This window comes from Aulonocara stuartgranti (assembly GCF_965226115.1).
Source record: "Aulonocara stuartgranti genome assembly, chromosome: 5".
NCBI lineage: Eukaryota > Metazoa > Chordata > Actinopteri > Cichliformes > Cichlidae > Aulonocara > Aulonocara stuartgranti.
In genome coordinates, this window is record NC_138943.1 from 30,945,432 (window position 1) to 30,962,752 (window position 17,321).

At 40.8% G+C, this 17,321-nt stretch overlaps 2 protein-coding genes and 1 long non-coding RNA gene across 7 annotated transcripts; 2 read left to right on the forward strand and 1 right to left on the reverse strand.

Moving 5' to 3' along the window:
• The first annotated feature begins 962 nt into the window (after window positions 1-962).
• On the forward strand, window positions 963-9,038 carry LOC309706145 (SRSF protein kinase 3-like). Of its 5 annotated transcripts, none has more exons than XM_082532409.1 (15): window positions 964-1,121; window positions 2,007-2,258; window positions 2,340-2,448; window positions 2,536-2,623; window positions 2,905-2,992; window positions 3,155-3,261; window positions 3,394-3,559; window positions 3,676-3,701; window positions 3,808-3,864; window positions 4,788-5,118; window positions 5,308-5,405; window positions 7,481-7,588; window positions 7,717-7,786; window positions 7,862-7,954; window positions 8,109-9,035. In XM_082532409.1, the coding sequence occupies exons 2-15, from the start codon at window positions 2,039-2,041 to the stop codon at window positions 8,291-8,293; spliced, it is 1,746 nt and encodes a 581-aa protein (XP_082388535.1). In that variant the 5' UTR covers window positions 964-1,121; window positions 2,007-2,038; the 3' UTR covers window positions 8,294-9,035. The 5 variants fall into 5 exon arrangements, with proteins under 5 accessions (XP_082388536.1, XP_082388535.1, XP_082388537.1 ...); XM_082532411.1 differs by having other exon boundaries at window positions 8,059-8,258; XM_082532410.1 differs by having other exon boundaries at window positions 963-1,121; window positions 7,717-7,954; window positions 8,059-8,258.
• On the reverse strand, window positions 8,691-10,706 carry LOC309706147. Its single transcript, XR_014276684.1, has 2 exons — window positions 10,605-10,706; window positions 8,691-9,039 (listed from the first exon to the last, which is right to left on the reverse strand). It is a non-coding gene; the product is annotated as an uncharacterized lncRNA (long non-coding RNA).
• Window positions 10,707-11,031: 325 nt separating this feature from the next.
• Window positions 11,032-17,196, forward strand: comtb (catechol-O-methyltransferase b). The gene is made up of 6 exons (XM_082532414.1): window positions 11,032-11,136; window positions 12,262-12,433; window positions 16,124-16,241; window positions 16,336-16,529; window positions 16,638-16,769; window positions 16,859-17,196. The coding sequence occupies exons 2-6, from the start codon at window positions 12,263-12,265 to the stop codon at window positions 17,036-17,038; spliced, it is 795 nt and encodes a 264-aa protein (XP_082388540.1). The 5' UTR covers window positions 11,032-11,136; window position 12,262; the 3' UTR covers window positions 17,039-17,196.
• The last annotated feature ends 125 nt before the right edge of the window (window positions 17,197-17,321 follow it).

Consider the following 17,321-nt stretch of genomic DNA (forward strand, 5'->3'; position numbering starts at 1 on the left):
ATGCAAAATAATTTCCCCCAGGGATCAATAAAGTATTCTGATTCTGATTTATAGGTTAAAGTATCTGCAGTACTGGTAAATACTGGTCCTGTATTTACTTTTAAAAATAAATAGAAAAAAAAAATATATATATATATTTGCAGTGTTGCACAGCACAAGCGCAAAGTCAAATGGTGGAGAGTCCCAGATATAAACCTAGTGGGAGTATCCCCCCACTAGGTTTATATCTGGGACTCTCCACCATTTGACATTAGAACTGAAGAAGCTTCTCGGATGAGAGGTGAAACGTCTTCAAGCAACTTAAAGAAGTCCAGACGCTTTTCTTTGCAAGCTCCTTTGACTACGATGACCTGGATGACTGAGAACCTTCACAGACATAAGCGCAATATCCATTTTTTTTTTTTTTTTACATTTCCTGTTGCTCCAATGCATGTAATCACCAGTTACTTTTTACTGCGTTTTCTTTTTTTGTTTGTGTTTGTGTTTTTTTTTTTTTTTTTTACAGGAACATACTGAGTAGCATTCTTCTCAAAATGAAAATTTGTTGAAAAGTTGAATACAAAGAAATAAGAAGACAAGCTCCTTACCACCTCTGTAAATCGAGCTAGTCGCTAGATAGCAATAATGTTGTCAGAAATGCATGTCTGCTACATGCAGGCAGGAGCACTCTCTCAGAGTCTTAAGCTTCTGCTCGACTCTGCTTATGAATCATTAAAGCAATGGTTGGGACTTCCAGTCATTCAATCAATAGTTGTAACACATTAGTATGGATTTCAAAATGTTATTTGGTTTTCATTTGTACCTATTTTCAGTAATATCAACTTTAATATCAGCAGATTAACTAGGCATATAATTATTTTCTTTCTCTCTTTTTTGACATATTTTTCAAGTCATCTATATTTGACAACAACATAATAAAACTGGAAATTGTGTTTCTGGTGTGCCACCCCTATGAAAAAAATCCGGATGCGCCCCTGGTAGCAGGAGCGGCAGGCTGCTATTCCTGGACCTGAGTGTGTTTTTCCAGTCGCACAGAGGAGAGCGGGCTGAGAATGTCCTCGTGTCAGGCTCGTTCATTTCCCGCGTTACAAATACTAAAAGTGGATACATTGCACACAACGGTAAGTTGCTTCTTCCTTGAACGTGGCTGGGTATTTAGAGAGGGATAACGGTTTCCGAGTTGATGTACTCTCGACGTCTCCCACGGGGAAAAAAAAAAGCCCTTTCGGAATAAGTCTTTTCGAGGAAGAAATGGCAAATTTATCATATGTACAATACAAAATACCTTACAAAAGACATATGTGAATGTCACACACTGCAGAAGAATCTTTAGCTAGGCAGCATAAAGAGGAAGCAAGCCAAAGGGCTGTTTTCCCCTCTCTGTTTAAAGCTCCTTTCCTGTCAGTGAGCCGATGAATTTTTTTTCATTCGTTGCTAAAAAAGGTAAAATAAAAAAAGAGTAATTTTTAAAGTGACTTTTAGAAATTTCCTCTTGTGTCAGCCACCAATTAAAACTTTTATAACCACACACACAACGTTCAGCTATTTGTTGAATGCCACGAGAGCAGTCTAGCCTGCATGTATGTGTCTAGTTGTTTTACTGTCTTGCCGAAACTGAAGCGCTGTAACTGTGGTACAAATGTGAAGTAAAATGGACTAGTTTGCCATTGCTTGTTTACAGCAGTGGCTCCTGCACTGCAGCAGTTCATGCAATATCAGTAAGATTTCAGTTGCAGCTGGCTGGTGTCACGAGCTATTTACGTTGACATGCCATTCATCCAGCTAAAAATAATCATACGCATTCACTGGCTCTTTTAAAATGTCATTGCAGCAACCTACTGCACTCAGTAGCTAACAATACAAACCAGCTGCCAGACTCCAAGCCAGTGAACTCTTGCTTTACACATGCGGGAAATGATTTAGGACCTCCTTCCTTCTTGAACGTATGCAGATACATTTTTGTTATAAGCTTCCTGAGTGCTGCTGTCTTCTTGACCCTCCTCCAGCTGGGCTCGAGTTCATCAGGCTCCAGATAAACATGTCCTCATCGTATGCTGCTACGATAGCAGCGCTGATTACAACAAACTCTTTTAATCCACCCATCAAAACCAGGACCCACGCCACTTCTAACACAGCACGGACTCGTAAGCCTAGCCAGGATCACCGCTGCCCTCAAACTGTACAGAGGAATGCTGTTTCACCTGAGCCTCAGGGATTTTACGATGAGCAACAGGAGAATCCTGCTGACTATTGCATAGGTAGGTAAGACACCGACCCTGAAATCCAGCTCCCCTGGTTGAGATCTTCAATTTTCACATCTGCTGCGTATTTCATTGCAGGTGGTTACTACCCTGTAGAGATTGGAGACATTTTTGTTGACCGTTACCAAGTTGTTAAAAAGTTGGGATGGGGTCATTTCTCTACTGTGTGGCTCTGCTGGGATATGGTGTAAGTACAGGTTTGGTCCACTTGACTTTTTACACAACAATTATCAATATGATCCAGTAACTCACTGACATAATTGTTTGCATGCAGGAAAGGGCAATTTGTGGCTCTGAAGGTGGTGAAGAGTGCTCAAACATTCACAGAGACGGCACTGGATGAGATCAAACTTCTGAAATGCGTCAGTGTGGTCACATTGCTGTCAGATTCAAGTCATTTTGGAGTGCTCTTAAAACACTCGTGTAACAGAACTGGCTTAGGGTTAGGCTTAGTCTGGCCACGAGCAGAAGTCTGAGTAATCAGCGTGTTTAGTGGTGCAATGAACTGCAAAGGTTTTCTGCGATCATTTTGCTATTTTATGTACATCACTGTGGAGTCACAATAATGTCACCATGCTATGAAATCATGTGTCCTCTTCATTTTTATTTATTTTTGTTCAATACGTACTTGTTTAATCATCAGGTAAGAGACAGCGACCCCAAAGATCCTAAACGAGACAGCATAGTCCAGCTCATTGATGACTTCAGGGTGACTGGAGTGAATGGAGAGCGTATCCTTTATAAAGATGGTCGATCACAATTATCTGCTCCGCAACTTGTAGTATTTCATTGAGTGGTGCAGATCTTGTAAGTGTATTCTGGCTTCTTCTAAATACCCAGGGTGTAATATTCAGGTTCTGTGGTATAAAAGCAGGTCCTTAATTGCTCAACAGATGTGTGCATGGTTCTGGAGGTTCTTGGGCACCAGCTGCTGAGGTGGATCATCAAATCGAACTACACAGGCCTCCCTCTTCCCTGCGTTAAGAGCATCCTCAGACAGGTTTTGTGCAATCCTTTATTCCAACCTTTGAAATGGTCCCCTGTCTATGACCACTATTTGAGGTTTTTCTGTAAACAGAAGATGTTCTGTCTTTGCCTATGTCAGTGATCTGATTACGGTTCCTTCTCACAGGTTCTTCAGGGTTTAGATTACTTGCACACTAAATGCAAGATCATTCACACAGACATCAAGCCAGAAAACATCCTTCTGAGAGTGGATGAGGTTTATGTTCAAAAGCTCGCGGCCGACACCAAGCTGTGGCAGATGCCCAGGTCTCCTGTATTCACCAGCACCTCAGGTTAGCGATGCTGTGCTAATAATTAGCCTACATATGACTCAGTTATATGGTGTCTCGGGAAGTACCTTAACCACATTTGTGCCTTTTTCCCCTCCTGATGTTTTTCCATTTGCCAGTGAACACAGTTTCCAGAGAAAAACAGGTGTGCAATATGAAATATATTCCTCTGATATTATTATCTTATTAATACATTTTTATTCAGCTCTGATTGTATTATGACCTTTACTTTTATACTTTGACTTACTTAGAGTGCGCCCAAGTTACTCGGAAAGCTGACTGGGGTTTTCCACACTCTTGGGGAGTGGGTAAGATGGAGTTGGTGTTTTGCTTTTATACTGATGCATCCTATAAGCTCCTTCATCTTTGTCAAACTGTGTAACAACCGGTCTTCTGTACAAGCACACTACACTGAGACTTCTATCCACAGTGAGTGGATATGGGAAAAGTTACTGTTCATACTTGATTTTTATCAGCAGTTGCTGAGTTGCTGAGCAGTTGTGGCCTCTTCACCTCAGTCAGAAAATATGCTCTGCCTGTTTTTTTGCATTTGTAACATTCATATAATCAATAATTATGGCATTCATATTGCAGCATTTTTTTCTTACTACCCACTCAGGTGTGTGTAACTTTTACAGAGAGTTTGGGCAGAGATTGGAGAGCACGTTATATGTGTTCATTCTACTGTATTTTTCTTCCTTTCTCATCCTAAAGAGACACTGGAAAGAGGCGTTTGCAATATATGCACTGCAGTGGAGTACAGACAAGTAAAGAGCAGGTTATCATGTATTTAGAGAGTACAGCTCCTATGGTGTATTACTTATGGTATATATTCTACAGTAGGCAACTTACTGTGACTATCAGGACTGGGCACTAAGCAATGCTGAAACAGTAAGCAGACACAACTGGTTATTTTGATGTCCTTCCAATAGCCGCTGTTGTGGTTTCACCATAGCTTGTTGTCAGCAACCTGCTCTAAATCATGTGAAAACTTTATGATTCACTGCTGAGGTATGAAATATAAAAACAATGCTAAATACATCCACTGTTGTCTGTGCACTTAAGTACTAATAGAATATGAAACATCACTTGTAGTTGCATTATTCTGCATTTTTGCTGGATCTCACAAAGCAGGCATAGATTTGTGATAAATCACTAAGCACATTTCTTATTAATTTCTTCGGTCCATGCTCTCTGCTGATTGTTTTCCACGTATGACTGTGCCCTACAGTCCAGCAGGATTTCCAGAAGTCCAATTAAGCGACTGACGAGGAAAGACAGAAGCCGACGAGGCAAGCCTGATGTGTCCGTTTCTGTCGGTGCTACCTCTAGCACCCATGGCTCCACTTGTCACTCTAAGCTAACAGGTTCTAACATCACTGTAAGAAGACAGACTCTGCTGTTGGAAGACAGATTGAATTTAGCTGCACACAGCCTCAGAGACTCCTTCTGCTCGTGTCCAGACCTAAGCACAGATGCTGCTGTCTCTGGATCCAGATCATTGTTATTACATCAGACTGCAGACAGAGATTCTCTGCTACCTTCACCATCATGTCCACAAGGTGAGTCTAAGAAGATTTCTTGGAGGGAAAGTAACTCTAAAGCCAACAGTTTGTTCCTCTTTCTGTGGAAACTTGCATTTTGGCTCAAATCTGTACTTTGGGCTGTGTGTTTACATAAACTGAAAGGCTACATGGATCGTAAGTAGTAAAAGTACTTTCTTAGCTGTCATGTTGTTTTATGTACTTAAGGCACCAGTGACTCAGATGTTATTCTGGACCTACTGAAGCCTCACAATGCTGACAAAATCCTCATCAAGATTGCTGATCTAGGCAATGCCTGCTGGGTGGTGAGTGAATTTATTTTTATTAGGGAATATGTTTCTGTTTGTTTTTGATTTCTAGAGAATATCTGAATTCCAGATCACACGGTTGTTGCCTTTCGGAGTTTAGAGTTGAGTTGGTCTATGTCATACCATAAATTCAGCTGCAACTGCCCAGGGCTTTGTGCTTCAGGATTCTGGCTTTATTAAACCTTTAAGTATTTGATATTATAGTATTATTCCCACATTTAATCAAAACACACTCAGAACTTTGAAGTAAACTGCACTCTGTTTCATAAATGGCCACACGAGTGCATTAAAAATGCTTCTAAGTCATCATTATGATGCAATGCAGCAGGTGCACGGCATGATAGCCATATTTACAGTGCCCTGTGGTGAAAACACAGCTGCCATATGTCGCTTGTGAGACTGTGTGGGCTGACATGTAGCTTAAGAGAGGCGTATGTAGCAATCTTGTGCAGTTCATTACAACTGATGGTTTCCATTTTATTTGTCCGAGTCAGAAAAACAGATCAAGATGCTGTTTTCTATGGTAACATTTTAAAAGCATGCAAGAAAAATGAAAAATTATTCTGTAGCCTATTATGGTATTTATCCCTGCTGTCAATGAAATGTCTATAGAATAATTATAATCTTTAAGGGTTCTGAATATAAACATATAGCCGCAGTGTCACAAGACTATTTTTTAAATGATATTTGTCAGGGCTTCAGGCGGATTGTTTTAACAAGTTTATTTACAGCACAAACAAACAAAACTGTCAAAGTTTAGGGTGAATGTTAGAGAAAGTCAGGAACAGGAACAGGTGAGCTGATCACTTGCAGGTGCATGGATCCAAAGGGCACGAACCAGGATTAGTCCCACCCTGAACACAGAAATCAACATGTCCAATATTCTCAGTTTCAGGTCTTCTTCTTCAGACACAGCAACTTAGAACTATTTTAGTAGCTGTGCCATTTGACTTTAAGATGAAAAGTTCTCAAAATTCAACAGCACAAAATGTTGTTGAAAAAGAAAAAATTTCCACTATAGTAGATTAAAATCACCCCTCCTTTATGCACATCTGCAAATCTTTGTACACGGATGGGGGCAGCTCCCTTACATTTACTGAGATTGGCAATTGACTGTGAGTTAATTAATGTGTGAAAATGGCTAACATTCTGTACAGCATCGTTGATCACCGATTCTAACTTGTGACAAAACAGATGACGATCAGGTTAGGATTGATTTAATCACTCAGGAATGCGGCTGTTTCTCTCTATCACCCCATCATAACCCTATACAGGAAGGTTGTGGTGGGAAGGTAATAATAATATATTAGAGTGACGAACATATAGACCAGAGTAGAGGGTAAATCACCAAATCTCCAAAGCAAATCCCACCCTGGCTGTACGTATGGCACTGTACGCAAACTCTGGACGTACTAAAACCTCACTACCCTTTGAACGAACTCTAATAACTTGGGTCATTCATGAACTTTTACTCCTATTATTGGATAAAGTTATGTTTATAACAAAATAAAATAATAAAGACATGCTCATCAACCTCAGTTTCACTCTGTGTTTAATGCCAGTCAGTAAATGTTAGCATGCTAATATGTTAAATTCCAGTTGTTCCTAAGAATAGTTATTTATCATAATTATTGAAATAATCTGGTCTGTCGTCATCATCATAACAGTGGCTTACACCAGCGGTCCCCAACCTTTTTTGCGCCACGGACCGGTTTATGCCCAACAATATTTTCACGGACCGGCCTTTAAGGTGTCGCGGATAAATACAACAAAATAAAACCAGTACCGGTTTATTCATAACACACGTGAAAAGACCCAGGAAACAGAGTTAACGATTAAAAACGATAACAAAGTCATGCTAAAAACCGATAAAAAACCCTGAAAACCATACATTTCACACCCGAGCCTCAACTCTTGTGGCCCGGTGCCAAACGACTCACGGACCGGGCCCAGGGGTTGGGGACCGCTGGCTTACACAACCATGTGCATATAGATTAAGGGTCACAGGTTTTTAATTTAACATAGAGAGATTTTGTGCAGCCTTGTATGCAGCTCATCTATCTTGTTGCCAGCACAAACACTTTACCGAAGACATCCAGACGTGTCAGTATCGTTCTGTGGAGGTCCTGATTGGTGCTGACTATGGCACACCCGCTGACATCTGGAGCACTGCCTGCATGGTGAGCTAAGTACCTGGATATAAGTGTAAAAACAAAATAAAAAAAGAAGAAAGAAATGAAGGTCACACATCTCATTGACATTCATAGATTCACTACAACCATTTTTATTTTTGTCCCTCTCTGTGTAGGCTTTTGAATTGGCCACAGGGGACTATTTGTTCGACCCACAGTCAGGAGCCACATTTTCCCGCGAGGAAGGTTTGTGGTGTACACAAATTTCTCTTGTCCTTGATTTATGTGCTTATAGTACGGTGTGTACTCATGTCCTTTCAGATCACATTGCCCACATCATTGAGCTACTAGGACCTCTTCCATCACAGTTTGCCCTCTCAGGGAGAAATTCTAAACGATATTTCAACTCTAAGGGTAATTTTGTGTCATTGTGCGATCACTTTGTTTGTTTCTTATTGTAGTTTGACACAGAAAGTTTTACCTATTTAATTAACTCTCTTTTTAATTCTCTTACGCAGTTCATCTTTTCCTTCCTAAAAGTGTTCTGGTCCGTTTTCCTTGTCTCCAGGACATCTGCGACACATCTCAAAGCTGAAACCATGGGGCCTGTTTGAGATCTTGCTGGACAAATATGAGTGGTCACGGGAGGAAGCTTTACAGTTCAGTTCCTTTCTCTTGACAATGTTGGAACTGCTGCCAGAGAAAAGAGCCACAGCTGCCCAGTGTCTAACTCACCCCTGGATTGCCTTCTAGACACACTGGCTTTGTGACATTTAGAGCCCAGTGAACTATCTCTGTGATGGGATTTGGTCAGCGGTGGGTGTAGCCTGGTGCTGGCATCATGAGCACAGCTTTTGATAATGTTTATTAGCCTGACTTGGGTTGTTTGGTCTTTTGTTAGCTGTCTAAGTTAGGCAATGACCAAAGTACAATTTTGTCCTACAAGAAAAGTGCCTCAAACCAAGCGTACAATATCCTTAAGTTTTGATAACAGAACAGAAGATTTGTTTTATTTTTTCTTCTAAAAAAGCAAATGAAGACCTCCCCTTCTTTATACCCAAGTATTGAAATGGCAACAGTGTAAAGCAGGATTTATTATCCCGCAAATATGTCCATCTGCGTACACATTTCCATTTGGGCAGAGGGGGGAGAAGGGTTTTCACCCACCCCAGATGTGCTCCAGTGCAGTCCTCCAAGATCCTAACTGCATGTCGCTGGATGCAGATGATGTAAGCATCTGCTGAATGCTGATTGGTTGACAAGTGGGCTGGAAAAGAGAAGGGAGCAACAGCAGAGTTCACCAGGAACAGGAGATAAAAACTTCAAAGATAAAAAAAAATGCGTAATGAAAAGCACAGAGAGTGGCTACAGTGGACATGTTTCATTGCTTTTACTACTCTGTTTCACTTCACCTCTTTCTATGTTGTAACTTTGCTTTTCTCTGTGGCTGGTTGATGGAAAAACAACAACATGAGCGACCCACAGACCAGGGGCCCGTTCTTCGTACGTCGCTTACTACATCCAAGATCAAATGACACATCCAAGATCAAATCATCGCGCTAACCGTGAGCTCGCTAATCCGGTTCCCCGAACACACCTGCTGTTGACGATTACTACAGCTGGACGCAGTAATGTGACATCACTGGGTGTCGTAAAAGGGGCTACGCATCGATAGTAGAAACATTGATCGGCAACCCTCTGATTGGTCGGCGAAAATGTCGAAGGAGCGCGCTCGGCTCGGTATTTTTCGGCAGCAGAGCAAGAACTCCTGAGTGAGGGATTTCAGGAGTTTCAGAGTTTAATCAGAACGCAAGGGAACACTGCAAAGGCTGCAAAAGCAAGGAGAGAGGGCTGGCAGAAAGTTGCTGACAAATTAAACTCGTAAGTAATTTAATAATAATAATAATAATATATTGGATTTATATAGCGCTTTTCAAGGCACCCAAAGCGCTTTACAATGCCACTATTCATTCACTCTCACATTCACACACTGGTGGAGGCAGCTACGGTTGTAGCCACAGCTGCCCTGGGGCAGACTGACAGAAGCCAGGCTGCCATATTGCGCCATCGGCCCCTCTGGCCAACACCAGTAGGCGGTAGGGTAGATTTATCATATCACACTATATTATCCAATATTATATTACATTATATTATATTGTTATATTATATCCTCTTTCACATTAGAGCCACAACAGGACCCACTAGAACATGGGAACAAGTAAAAGTGAAATATAAGAATATTCTATAGAATGGTAATATTTATCACTTATATTGCTTTTCGTCTCTTGGAAAGAGACCCTGAAATAATCTGTTTGTTTGTTTATAACAGCAACCAAGAAAAGGGCAGAGCAAAAAAAGACAGGTGGTGGTCCTGCACCCCCTCGTCAACAAGTTGGTTAAGTAAATAATACCCTCACGGGAAAATCGATATCTCTCAATGAGCACACTGTCGCGCTGAGCTAAAGGATCCTGTCTGTCCCGCAATATATGCTGAATTCTGAGGACTCTCCTTATCAATCTTGCACCTTCCGCAATGGGTTGGTCGCGTATACGGACAGGACATGGCTGCGACAGGCTTCCCAAATCCACCTTCGCTTTTATAGCCGTGGTCTCTCATCTTGATTACACGAAGTAATTTACAATTACTACTCTGAAATATGAATTACATCTGTAATAATCACATACATGTAATAGAATGTTAATAGTACATTTCCCTTTTTTAGGAAATGACCTGTATGTATCTGTGTGACATCAATAAAAGGATCAAGTGCTGCATTATCTTTAGTTACATTGATGTTATTTATTTATGGTGAAACAGTGGAAAAATATCGCTGTTGCTTTCGTATAAATGAAGCGGACATACCTGCGTGGCCGCGATCTAATCCTGTTTACATAAAGTAAACCTGCTCCCGAGCAGGTTTACGCTTACGGCTCTGTTGCTATGACAGCAAGTCCCGGATGAGCTTCGGGGAACCGACTGATCCAGGATCACGCGAAATCGTCAACAATCTAATCCGGCTAACCTACTTAGCGAGGTACGAAGAACGGGCCCCAGTTGTACCACATATTTGTATACTGCCTCCATCTGGCAACAGAGCTCTCTGCAGGCAGATGGGCAGTCCCTGAACCAGAGTAGACAACAAATGCTCCCTCTGCTAGCTTATAAATCCCACTTAGGTCTGAGGTGTAGAAGGGGTGTCTTCACACAGCTCAAGTATCAAATTAAAATTATGAAATGTAAATAGGATAATTACCCACTAAGAATATCAGGGCAAACACCTACAAATGATAAAGGTGATTTAATCAACACACATATTTAACCCTAATAAATGATGAAATGCTATGCACAACAAACAGTGCGCCCTGTGTTTGTCAAGACTGAGCAAGTGTGAGTGTGCTGACTGTTGAGATTAGGTCTGCTGTACATTCCTTGCATGCTCACAAGCACAGCTCTGAGTAGGAGGGTGGATGGAAGAGGAGGGAGGAGTTAGCCTCATGTAAACGTAGGCATATGTCCGCCTGTTAGGAAACCAGCAGATTTTCCTCTAGCGGCAGGGGAAGCGAGAAGAGAGCTGAGAGCGAGCCTGCCTGCACACGTAAGTCTTCTATTCTTCTGTTCCCTGGGATTGTAATAAAAAGTAAGATTTTAAGAATGCAACCGGGTTTTTTTTTCCTAAGAAGAATTAGTCCTGCAGTTGCTAAAGAAAAACCACTGCTCAGTCTGGTTTGAATTCATATTATGGACTGAAGAGTTTGCGAAATAGTATTGTGAAATAGTGTTGTGAAACTGTGGGACATCAATGGTAATTCCTGTAACTGACGCGGATTTCAGCCATGCAAAACCAAAAAAGCATTTCACAAATTCCCTTTTTACCAGTTTTGTTGTGCCTTCTCTGTTTTTGTTCCAGTGGAGTTTGAATTCAGGTAGATAGTAGGAAAAGCATGCAACTTCATGCAGCTGTTCATCTGCACAATGATAAACATGCATGTGTGTGTTTATGCAGCCTTTCTAAAATTCCATTTTATTTTCTGCGCCTGTTCCTGTATGTTCAGAAGAAGCAAAGTAAAGTAAGTAAAGGTTAAAGTCCCAAAGCTCTGCCTTTTGTGACACAGCTCTTAACCCCCGGCCAGTTGCCATGCAACTAAAACTCCAAATCAAAAGGAATTACCTCAACAGCCAATAGTCTCCCACAGTTGTATTATTAGTGCAAGGTAGAGTTGTTTCCAGCCATGCTTTTCACTGCTTTCCCACAGAAGCAGCTTTTGTTTAGAATTCTGGCTGTGCTCCCCCTCCCCACACACACCCTTTTCTTACCCATTTATCTGTGCTGGAGAAATCTAAACAGACTAATTGCTCCTGAGAGGAGGAAGGTCCACACAAAGCACTGTGTGGTGTGCTTTCAACTGTTTATTGGAGTTGATATCCTTGAGAGATATCATCATATTGAGTTTCGTGTGGGTGTTCATCTTGGACATGGCAGCAGCGGTAACAGCAGCTGATAGTGAAGCAGCAACTGTACACTGCATAAATACCCATCTCATTAACCCAACACAAAGGGAAAGGTAGGGCGAGAGGAGACAGGAGAGGAGCTTTCATTTATCTCATGCAGATTTGCCGTTATTGCACTGCGTCTGGGGTTCATTTATCATTGTCCTTTTCCATAATATAGCACTATACACCATACCTGCACTGAACTGATATTTTTACAATCTGGTTGCAGCATGTGGCTGACTCTATTCTACAGCTGCACAGGTGGAGCAGCTCTTCTGTATGCTCTGTACAGATGGCTGATTCCCACTGCTGTGCAGTATCATGGAGGACTGGCACTATTGTGGCACGACATGATTGTGGAGCGAATGCTGGACACACTGACCCAGTCCACACGTCCTCAGGTGCGCCGTCCACAAACACTCACCTCTCACAGTGTCAACCATCACATACTGTGTCGATGTGATTTAGTTTAACAGTGTATGAAGCGTATAGAAAAGGTATGGCAGAACCAAGATGGAGAGAAAAAGCAAAGCATGTGAAAAATATAGTGACCACTCGCAGATAGGCTACAACAGCAAAGGTTCACACTGGGCTCCATTCATATCAGGTAAGGACAGAAACCTGAAGCTTAGTGGATACGGGCTCACCAAAACTGGAAAGCAAACAGCTGAAGAAATGATTGTGAACAATAAACTGTAAAAATATCCGTGGCACCCACGAAGAATATAGCATACCAGATTCATGGCAATAAATCTAAGAGACAAACAGTAATGTGAGGCAATCTGCAGAGTCGTCTACCATTTATTCCACTCAGTAAAAACTACTTTTCACTGAAATTGTCAAAACTTACTTGTCTGGTTTCTTATGTTTTTCTCATGTTTTTCTTCATTCAGCCTCCCTTTTTTTTGGGTGGGGGTGGGGGTGTCACGGCGACCATAACTATTACAGAGATGTTAATGTAAGAGTGTCATGCACCTAAAACTCTTTCACATACACAAGTTGGAAATGCAGCGATTTGCAAATATATTTATTAAAAATACTAAAGACATTCTATTAACAAAAACTATTATGAACCTAAAGTTTTTTTTATTTAAATATTTTTAAATAATTTAATTTTACAGGTTTTTTGAGTGTGAAGTCAGTAACACACTGCAAAAAGTAGAAAAGGGTAAAAGCAAAAAAAGGACTGGAAAAAGAAAAAGAGTTGAAATGCTTAAAACATAAAATGAGTAGAAAATGGAAAGAAAAGTTAAACTTGTAGTTGAGCTTGTGCATCCAGAAAGTATTCACATCACTTCATTTGTTCCACATTTTGTCATTTTAGAGCGTTATTCCAAAATGGATTTAAATTCACGTCACAATTCCCCATAATGTCAAAGAACAAAAAGATGTGCTTATGTGTTGTCATGAAATCAGGGGCATTTTCACACCCGTAGTTTGTTTATGCTGGTCCATATCAGTTGATGAATTTGAGTTTTTTTTTTTTTACTATGGTTTGGTTTGTTTTCACACAGAAAAAAATGTAAGTGAACTACAAGTGAACCTAAATGTTTCACTACAAACAACATGAGAGTGTTCAGTTCACTTATTGGCCAGATGTGTCCTTGGGGGGACTATTGGAGAACTATTAAAAATTGGAGAACACAGAGAATTTACATTTATTTCACGGCTAGTTGCTAGTCTGTACAGACCTTTGCACATCTATAATACCTTGCCACATCCCAGAATACAAAGTATACATGGCTACAGTAAATTTTTTAGCTCAAACTTGCAGTGTAAAGTGGGTGGTTTGTTTTGGATCTAGGCTTGGATCACATTCACACCCTAAATGAACAACACAAGTACATTTGCACATGAGACCACCTACACATGTGTCTCGGTGTGGTTGTTTTGGTCTAAACCCGAGTGTGATATTCTGTACAGTACTGTATACTATACATCCACACAAACCGGAAAAGGGGGATAACGAAACAATTAGATTTAAATGGTCTAAACACCACAGGTGTGAAAACACACTAATTAATAATTTAATGAAAACCAAATGACCCTAAAGACACTATTACTTTTAATATCATTTTTTAGTTGCGTATGGGGCTTAGGGTATGAAATACACTCACAGGACACTTTATTAAGTACACCTTGATAGTACTAAATTGGATGCCTTTTCCCCTTGAGAACACCATTAATGCTCTGTGACACAGATTCAAGAAAGTGCTGGAAAAATTCCTGTTGATGACAGATGGGGTAGTCTTGAGTATTTCAGAAACTGTAGATTTGCTGGGATTTTCCACACATGAGCATATTCAAGGTTTATAAAGAATAGTTAGAAAGTAAGTAGGTCAGATGGCCAGACTGCGTTGAGCCAATAGGAAGACAACAGTGTGTCAACATGCAGAGACTCATTCCCACAAGGTATCCATAAGAGCATTGGTGATAGGATCACATGATAGGATTATACAGTTGCTGCAGATTTGTTGGCCGCACATCCATGATGCAATCTCCTGTTCAACTAAGGAGCTTGGAAATAAATCTTAAAGATGTCCTATTGGAACGGGTGATAGTGGGGGCCGTTTGAGTATAGAAAATCCATTGTCAAGTTTAATAAACCAGTTTGAAAGGATTGGAGCACTGCAGCCTCCCTGAGAATATTCCTGTAGACTGTGGGGTTTAAAAGATTCTTATTCAGTACGAAAGGGCAAAAGTGTGCCAAGAAAATATTGCCCACACGATTACACCACCACCACCAGCTGCCTAAACCCTTGATATAAGAAAGGATGGACTTACACTTCTGTATTATTTACAACAAATTCTGGCCCCACTATCTGAATGTCACAGCAAAAATTGAGACTCACTAGATCAGTCACCGTTTTTAGAATCTTCTATTGTCCAGTTATGGTGAACCTGTGTGAACTGTAGCCTCAGTTTCCCAAAAGGAGTGGTGCCTGGTGTGGTCTTCTGTTATTGTAGCCAATCTGCTTCAGGTTTTGATATATGGGTTCAGAAGTGCTCTCATGCATACCATGTGGGAATGAATCTCTGCAAGTTGACACACTGTTGTCTTCCTATTGCCTCAAAGCAGTCTGGCCATCTGACCTACTACTGGTACATTTTCTCTCACAAAACTGCCACTCAATGAATATTTTCTCTTTTTCTGACCATTCTTTATAAACTTTATATAAGCTTGTGTGTGGAAAATCCCAGCAGATCTACAGTTTCTGAAATACTCAGACTAGCCCATCTGTCACCAACAATTATGCCACAGTAAAGTCACTTAAATCACCCTTCTTCCCCGGTCAGTTTGAACTAAATGCCTAAATGTATTGAATTGCTGCTATGGAATTTGCTGGTTAGATATTTGCATTAAAAAGCAGTTGAACAGGTGCACCTAAAATAGTGTCCAGTGTTTTACAGAGCTTTAGAGCTGAAGCACAAAAATATGCAAGTAACGCTCCATTCTTTAGCAGACAGCTGTATTAAGGGCCCTGGCGGCCCAGTATATTGTGTGTTTGCTCCAATAAAAGTGTAAGGCGACTCAGAAAGACGCGTGGGAAGAGGGTGCAGCCTATACGGCACCGCTTAATGAGCTAATGTGAGACAGCTGTGCTGGCTGGGAGTGGCTCCTGGGAGTGATTGGTTGATGGGGATCAGGTGTGCAGCGGGAAGGAACCCTGCTGAGTTTGGACGAAAACCTAAGCTGGCTTTCTGAAGTCTGTTTTAATGTAATAACAGGAAATAACACAAGCACAACTTCCCCTTTAACAATATTTTCATAAGAGGGAAAATATCATTTGATTCTGTCTCATGTTGAAAAAACGAGTATCTAGCTCTTATTTATAGTGTGCAGACCACAATTTTCTCTTGTTGGACATCTATGAAATGTGTGAAACACTGGAACCACAATCATAACACAAGAAGTGATAAGATTAACAAAACTATATCCATATGTGTTTAAAATCCCCTTTAAAAATTCAACCATCAGATCAAAATATCTGTGCAAATCCAAGTATTGTCTGTTATAACTAATTGATGCTCGTAAACTCTTATTGAGGTTTTATTAAGTGGTGCTTTTTCTCCCCTGCATCTAACTCCAGCGACTCCTACATGCAGTACAGAAGAACGCCACTAGAGGAGACCCTCGCAGCGTGGTGAAAGCCATCGACAACTTCTGCAGACAGAAGGAATGGGCCATGAATGTCGGGGATGAGAAAGGTACTGACTTCCTAATGATATGCTCAATGAGTAAAATCAGTTCCTTATTCGATCTAACTATATATTTTTAATATTTCTTTTTGTTTTGTCATAGGCTGCATTCTTGATTCAGTGGTGTCTGAAGTGAATCCTGTCACTGTGTTAGAGCTGGGAACCTACTGTGGCTACTCTACGGTGCGCATCGCCAGCCTTCTTCCTCCACGCGCCAAGATCATCACTCTTGAATTTAACCCAGACTACGCCAAAATTGCTCGTCAGGTTATTGCTTGGGCAGGACTAGAGGATAAGGTAACGAGGAGCTCTAAAAAGAAGCTGATTTGCATAGGGAATGCATAGGGTCAAATTGCAATATTCCTTTTTTAATTTTTATTTTCTATTTACTTATTTTTTTAATAGATCCAGGTAGTTGAAGGCCCATCTGGCGAGTGGATCCCCAAAATGAAGGAACAGTTTGGGGTGAAAACATTTGATTTGGTTTTCTTGGATCACTGGAAAGATCGCTACCTTCCTGACACAAAGCTGCTAGAGGCAAGTCTGTTTGACTCATCCTATACTCATTAAAGTCTTTGCTTTTTCTGCCATGACTCCAGTTTTGCCTTTCTTCTTTTTTGAATCAGGACTGTGGCCTCCTAAGGAAAGGCACTATCTTGCTGGCAGACAACGTCATCTGCCCTGGAACCCCTGATTACCTTGAGTATGTTCGAAACAGCCCGAGATACAAAAGCCAGTACTTCAAATCTCATCTGGAGTACACCAAAGTGGAGGATGGCTTGGAGAAATCTGTCTTCTTAGGGTAGTTTTAAAGGGGGAAAATAACCCCTATTTACACAGGTACTAGTAGACCTCAGACCTTCAGAGTCTTGGGTTTGCAGACTCTGCAAGTGAGGAGGAGAATCTGTTTTGCTTTTTTTAAATGTCATAAAAACTGAAATTAAAAGTGACGTGTAAAAGAAAAGCTGTGTTGTGAGCTTTAATTTCCACTGTATGAAGACTTGATGCATTCTTTGAGATGTCCATACTGATACATTAGATGGTAGTAATGATACATTCAGTCTTCTAATTTACTGGTGAGTTGCAAAC